General features: G+C 34.5%; 1 protein-coding gene across 1 annotated transcript; it reads left to right on the top strand.

Annotated features, from left to right (window-relative positions):
• The first annotated feature begins 3,174 nt into the window (after nt 1-3,174).
• Nucleotides 3,175-6,406, top strand: LOC114195209 (bZIP transcription factor 17-like). Its single transcript, XM_028085639.1, has 2 exons — nt 3,175-5,074; nt 5,712-6,406. The coding sequence occupies exons 1-2, from the start codon at nt 3,175-3,177 to the stop codon at nt 6,134-6,136; spliced, it is 2,325 nt and encodes a 774-aa protein (XP_027941440.1). The 3' UTR covers nt 6,137-6,406.
• Nucleotides 6,407-7,591: the final 1,185 nt, after the last annotated feature.

Here is a 7,591-nt window from a genome sequence, read left to right as displayed (position 1 = left end):
GTTTTATCATCATCCGTTAGTTGTGGTGTGCAGATGTTGGGTGCGTATGAGCTTAGAAGAATGCGCCTCTTTAAAACCTTGCTAAAAAAAACCCAATTTAGGTGAAAAAATTTGAACACAGGAAAATGAGTACACATCTCTTTGTGATAATTGTTACCAAATACATAACTTGTGGATGTGTTGCCATTTGAAGTAGTCATCATATATGTTTTCATATGAACTGATTTGTCATGGTTAAACACTTTTAAATTAGTTTTTAGATGAATTTCCATTTGTGCTTATGCGTTGCTTTTAACACTTTTGAAATTCTTGAGTTGTACTTGGATTTACCAAGATAGTCACGTTTTTAGACACTTATACAATCACATTTTTGGTCGCTAATACTCAAATTACTGAGTGGTCGTATTTTCATAAGCTTATGCTCAAACTTACCAATTAGTCACATTTTTGGACGCTCATGCTCAAATCTATCGAGTAGTTACATTTTTGGACACCAATGCTCAAAGTAGTCACATTTTTTGAAACTTATTTATATTTAAAATTTTCCAAGGTGGTCACGTTTTTTGACACTTGTGCTTAGAGTTATCAAGCTAGTCACATTTTTGGACGCTTGTGCTCGAATTTTTCCGCGTTAGTCACATTCTTAGACACTTAATTATTCTTGGATTTTTCCAAGTTAATCACATTCTCGAACACTTGTATCAGATTTTCTCGAAGAATGCTTACAAAACATATAATATAACAATATGTAAAAGAGGATTGTTAAGGTTAATGCTTGATGTGCCTTGTTAAAATCTTGCTCAGTAAAACCCAACTTAGGGATAAAATCTTGACTATGGAAAAAGAGTACATATATCTTCAAATGTGACATCACTTGTAGTACATCTTTAACTGAGTGACATTCCATGTCCTTAATATTAGTTTACTACTAAGGTCTTCAAGCTTGTATGCTCCATTTTGGATGCATCATTTATGTGGCAAGGACCATCCTAGTTAGGTAGTAACTTTCCTTCAATTTTATCTCTTCTCACTTCTCTGAGCTTACGCCATACTAGGTTGTCTTTGTGAAATGCCCATTCCTTTACTCATGTGTTGTATTGTCGTGTAGTTATTTGTTTCGTTGCTTCAGTTTGACCATTGATCTATGAATGCTCTACAGAAGATACTTGATGCTTTTATATTTAGTTGCTTTAGAAATTGTTCGAAGCCTGTGTTAATGAATTATCAACCATTATCGGTGACAATAGAGACCATGTCTGTATACAACATTCTTCCAAAACAACTTTTGCACTTGTTGTGCATTGTTAGTTGATAAAGGGTTTGCCTTTATCCATTTAGTAAAATAATCGATTATCATTATTAAAATTGTACTTCCTCGTACGATGTTGGTTTACGATATTAAGTATTTGCAAAACTATTTCACCCTCAGCCTTTGGACCAAAGTGCTCATGGGCTCACTTCTTCTTAGTGTGAGCACCATTGGAACTTGAAACACTTATTATGACAGATGTTATCAAAGCAAAGGAAAAAAACTATTTTGACATTATTATCCATAATTTTTGAATAAAATGTTATATTATAATATAATATTAAAATTTTGACTATAAATGCTCACAGTAGCACGAGTGAGATGATTCTCAATTGTGATCGACTCTCTTCACCATCCATCTCAATAATAAGTCATCACATTGAATACAGATTGTATAAAATGTGGAGACATGATAAAGTTTTACCTAAACCTCATGGTGACACCAAATGTTCTTACCAAAATTGGACGAGTAGTCTTCGGAGTGAAGTACGACTCTCTCAAGAGCCAAGCTATTACTTTTTGGTGAGAAAGCTTCAAATTTTGAAAAACTTAAAGATTTACCTTTAAAAGACCTTTTTGACGTTCAATTTAATAAAAGAAAGATGAGTATGAGTTGAAAGAGTTTGTGTAATATAAATAATATTAAATAAGAAAATTGTATAAGAATTATATGTGAGAATTCAATTCTCATTCTTTATAATATAAGTGAACAAATATCTTAAACAAATCGAGTTACTCGAAAATAATAAAGTATTATATCTTAAAAATATATAAGAATATCTTAAAAATTAATATATCAAAATTTAATAATAAATTATTATGCAATAAAATATTAAATAATCAATTATTATATATAAATATTTTTAAAATATAAATAATTTGATGATAAATTATTCTTTCACAAAATATTAATTAATTATTATATGAATATATTAGTAATATAACATAATCTAATAATAAATGATTATACTATAAGATATATAAGATATTAAGTATAAATATTTTGAAAATATTTGATAATTTATGGGGTATCTACAATACTTATTACATACTTCTTACGAGGCTTTGTGATAAAAAATAAATTATATTCACTAAAAAGCCAAATTCTTAATTAAAATGTCTCTTGATTAATAGTATGAATATAAATTAATTAAAGAATGAGACATTATTAGTAATTTTTATATTATTTTTTTGCAAATTTATTAAAAAATTTGGTAAAAAAAACTCTTTTTAATTATTTTTTTTAAATTTTAATTGACAGATAATTTTTTTATAGTTAATATTTTTTATAAAATTATAAAATTTACGAATATTTTTTACAAAATTTATTAAAAAAAAATGTTTTATATAAAATATTATGTAAGAAAATGAGATAAAATTCGTTAGTAATTTTTATGAAAGCAAAATTAACAGAAAATATAAATTTTTGTAACAGTGAGAGATGTACATGAGTACTAAGTTGCTTACATTATAATTTTAGGTTCAACTTTTAAAAAGAAAGTCGTTTAAAACATGACACCTTCCGTCGTGGTCGTTGAAAGCAACCGAACGTAGCGGAAACGCAATTCTTGCTCACAGGATTTTGTTTCCTACTTTCTTCCCATTATCCATTCTCAGATTCCTACACAAGTTTCTAGACACGCTTTTCTTGTCTTTTTTTCTCTCTCATAATAATAAATAATAATATTGCAATAAAATTAAGGCGTGGCACAGACGAGTGACTCACACACAAGAATTCTGTAGAACGTATTCAGTGGGACAGTTTCATAGCGCGTGACTCACGCTCTCGTCTTCTAATAAGGAACGAAACCCCAAAATTTCTTAAAACCCAAACTTTCCTTCTCCCTTCGTGGAAACCCTCACCCATGACCGAGTCAATGCACGCCGTGGAACCGTCGCCGGAGGCGGCGGTGCTGCCGGCCTCCGATCCCTTGTTCGACGAGTTCTCAACCGAGTTTGGATCCCTCCCCCTCCTGACCATGGACTCACTCTTCAACTCCGACACGCTTCCCTTCACGTCAGATCTCGAATTCGGCATGGATTTTGATGACAACAATGGGGAATTCGAAATCACCTTCGACGATCTCGACGAAATCTGCATTCCCTCCGACGCCGAGGATTTCCTTCTCCCTGACGCATGTAACCCCAATAACACTTCCGTTTTTCCGCCGATTGACGAGTCTTCCGCGAAGAATTCCGATTCTCCGCGTTCAGACACGTCTGCGGTTTCTGGAGATCGGAGCTCCGGCGTTTCAAGGTTTTTCAATTCGCAAGCGTCGGACTCTGTTTCTGAGGGTAATTCGTGCAAAGAGGGTTCACATGACGCGGTTGATGTTAGGGTTTCGAATATTTCCTCGCCGGAGTCTGAATTTTGTGACCGGGAGGAGTCTTCTGGTGGACCGGTTTCGTCTCAGGGTTCAGGGAACGGTGGATCGGGTGTATATGAGGCCATAAACTCGCCCTCGCCTGATTCTGGATCTTTCGCGAGGGACATAACATCGTCTCATGCAGATGCTGTTATGGACAAGGGTGTCAAATTGGAGGAAATTTCTGGGTGTGATCTGAAGAGGAAGAAAGAGAGTTGTCAGGGAAGTGCTACAAAGCACAGAAGGTACTCTTCCTCCTCGGTGGAGACTAAGATAGAGAGACAGATTCCATCAGATGTGAATGCAATTGATGATGATGACGAAAAAAGGAAGGCAAGGTTGATGAGGAATAGGGAAAGTGCACAGCTTTCTAGGCAGAGGAAGAAGCATTACGTGGAGGAGCTTGAGGAGAAAGTGAGATCCATGAATTCCATCATTGCTGATCTGAGTAGCAAGATTTCATACATGGTGGCTGAGAATGCTACACTTAGACAGCAAGTGGGTGCTGGTGTGATGTGTGCTCCTCCACCACCTGCTCCCGGGATTTACCCTCATCCTCCAATGGCACCCATGCCTTATCCTTGGATGCCTTGTGCTCCCTATGTTGTTAAGCCTCAGGGATCTCAGGTTCCTTTGGTACCCATTCCTAGGTTGAAGCCTCAGCAACCCACTTCTGCACCCAAAGGCAAAAAGTCCGAGAGTAAGAAGAGTGAGGGGAAAACTAAGAAGGTTGCTAGTATTAGTTTCTTGGGTTTGTTTATCTTTATCATGCTTTTTGGTGGGCTTGTTCCTATTGTAGATTTTAAGTTTGGCGGTTTAGTGGACAATGTTCCTGATACTGGTATGTCTAGCTATGTTAGTGATCGGGTTTTTGGTCATGGTGGAGGTAAGGTTTGGTCCGTGAATGGTCCTAGGAATGGGTCTGAAAGAGATGAGGAAGTAGGGTTTTCTAATGAGAGGTTTAGTGTAAAAGGCAAAATGAATTATGAGAGAGGCCGGCATTTAGGAGAAGAAAGGGGTGAACGGCAGGGCCGTGATGATTCTGGTCGCCAGGGAAATGCTAGCGAGCCTCTTGTTGCTTCTTTGTATGTTCCTAGGAATGATAAGATGGTGAAGATTGATGGAAACTTAATTATCCATTCCATTATGGCCAGTGAAAAAACTATGGCTTCTCAAACTGCCGATGCAAAAGAGAAGAGAGAAACAGGTTTGGCCATTCCTAAGGATTGGGATTCTGCATTGGCTATACCTGAAGTTGGAAGACATCCACATGTGTATAGGGTTCCTGCTGAACAGAGGAAGGCTCTTGCCTCTGGTTCAACCAAAGCTTTGAAGGACCATATGAAGTCCTCTGCAACTGATGGTAAAATGCAACAGTGGTTCCGTGAAGGTCTTGCAGGTGATTATCCAATATTGTGGCTTTCATTGTTAATTTTATTCTGTATAGGCTGCTTGATAGGAATTAATATGATACATTACTCTTTACTAATTTATGTCGTGTCTTGGTTATTTTCTAATCTTAATCTGTGAATATTCTAGCACATTAGGTTCTAATTTTGGTGATGATTAAGTCTTGAGGATGCTATCTTTGCTTACATAACATGTTTTTTCTTTTCTTTGGTTGTTCCTTGGTTTTCCATGATAAGAAATCATGATACATTTATATATTTATGGTTAAATATTGCTGCAACAAATTCTGATGCCTTCCGAATTGATTAGATGTTTTCTCCTTTGTTTCCTTGGGAGTCTCAAACTAGGGTGATGAGATTGGTTTTAAAAATATTTTTCCAGTACGTTTCGCATTTTTGGCGCATATCTTCATTGTTGTAGCTGTAGAATAGCTTTTCTTAGGCCATGATTTACATTCATTATCAATGGCATCTCGGCTGAATATAAGAGCTGAAAACATTGTCTTCGAGATTTCCTCCTTTAAATCATGCTTGGGCAAAGTTTTTGGCTGGTCCTCTAACCCGTTGACCTATTTTGTTTCTTCCTAACATGGAAAATATGCTAAGTTTTCTGATTTTCTGATACAGGGCCGATGTTAAGTTCTGGCACGTGCACTGAAGTTTTCCAGTTTGATGTTTCAAGTCCTGCTATAGTTCCAGCACCATCAGTATCCAATGTGTCTACCGAAAAGCGTGAGAATGCTACCTCGGTGAAAAAGAGCAGGAATAGAAGAACCCTTCATGGGCTTCCAGATTCTCTTACTGGATCGAGTCTGAACGTAACTGAAGAGCATGTAAAAAACTTGCAGAAAAACCACCTCCATGGTAATGAATCTTCCATGGTGGTTTCAGTCCTTGTTGATCCCAAAGAGGATGGTGATGTCGATGGCATGATGAGACCGAAGTCACTCTCTCGGATCTTCGTGGTTGTGCTAATTGACAGTGTCAAGTATGTGACTTACTCTTGCGGTCTGCCTCGTGCTTCTCCCCATTTGGTAACTGCTTATGTATGAGAATCCATCCTTCCTTGGGTGAAGTGTTCCGATAGAGCTGAACCATCTAACCCGAGTTATAGTTTTGTAACAAAAGGATATGTGGGAACCGGCAGGGAAGGAAGGAAACAAACTCTGCTCCAGTTTTGTACATAATAACATATTTAAAGTAGCAGGCTTAAAAATGTAGCTGAGAATACAGAGCTGGGCTTCAATGGGGGTTGTTCACCAACCGTTTAAGGTTCAGACCTTTCTTAGAAACTTAATAATATATGCCCACCTTTTAATTTATGAGCGGATTCCTTGTCACGCATGACTGAATTTATAGTTCGAATGTGTGTTTGAGATAAAGCTTCTAAACTCGATTTTGGATAATCATAATTTTATGAAATTGTTTTTATGATGACTGTAAAATTGATATAGATTTGAAACCGCTGCAGAGCTTTGATCGCTTATATTACGTTTCTTTGACTTAGCTCGAGTGGAACTTCTATTTGAGTGGGCAAAACGCATACAGTATCGGTACTTCAGTTTTTAAACTAAATGTTTTAAATAATTTTTTAACAGTAATTTGCTAATAACAGTCTAAAATCTTGAAATACTCAATTTATTGGATGATTAATGATTTATGATTAAAAAACGAAATCAAAATATGAAATTTATTCATGTATATATAAATTAAAATATCAGTAAATATTTAATTTAACGGAACGATAAAAAAATTCTCAAACTTAGTTTCAGAATGTAATTGGATAAGTTGTAAGTTATTATACTTTAAGAACTAAAATAGCCGTTTACTCTGATATGATTTTAAGTAAACGTGTGATTTTATATAGATCTCCACATGTTTAGTTTTTATATTAAAAAATTGATTCCGAGTTTAGAATAAAAATATTTAAATTTAAATTATTTTACTAGAAGAGATTGAAAGAAATAAGCAGATAAATATAACATGTTTTAAACGAAATAAACGGATAACTTAAAAAACCTCGGACAATTAATGGAATAAAACATGTACTTTACTAGAAGAGATTGGAAGAAATAAGCAGATAAATATAACATGTACTTTTCTTTCCTCACAATGATGCGTCTTTCATAATGAATAAAAATGGAATAACACTTACCTAACTATGTATTTACAAAAATGTTAGTACCATAAATACATTTAGAAAGATATAAAATATGTCATACAACTTTAATTAGTTTTTTTTTCTAAACAAAATAATGGTCGGTGAAAAAAAATCATTGATAAAATACAGCTTTAATTGTCTGATAGGTATATTATAATTGAATGATTTTAGTTTTTCTTTTAGTTGAAATGTGTTTGTTACAAAATTGTGAGGTGACACCGTTAAATTATTGGAAAATGAGAAATAAAGATTTGATATTTTCTAACAATAAAAATATAACATGAATATATATATATATATATATATATATATATATATATAATTTAGATATTTTTAATTATAAAGA

Source organism: Vigna unguiculata, chromosome 1 (assembly GCF_004118075.2).
Source record: "Vigna unguiculata cultivar IT97K-499-35 chromosome 1, ASM411807v1, whole genome shotgun sequence".
In the NCBI taxonomy this organism is placed as follows: Eukaryota; Viridiplantae; Streptophyta; class Magnoliopsida; order Fabales; family Fabaceae; genus Vigna; species Vigna unguiculata.
Note: the sequence above shows the minus strand (reverse complement) of the source record. Positions and strands in the feature narration are given on the sequence as shown.

Coding starts and splice junctions, on each gene's coding strand:
- LOC114195209 (XM_028085639.1), top strand. CDS start 3,175: ATGACCGAGTCAATGCACGCCGTGGAACCGTCGCCGGAGGCGGCGGTG. Junction 5,075..5,711: donor GTTCCGTGAAGGTCTTGCAG/GTGATTATCCAA, acceptor TTTCTGATACAG/GGCCGATGTTAAGTTCTGGC.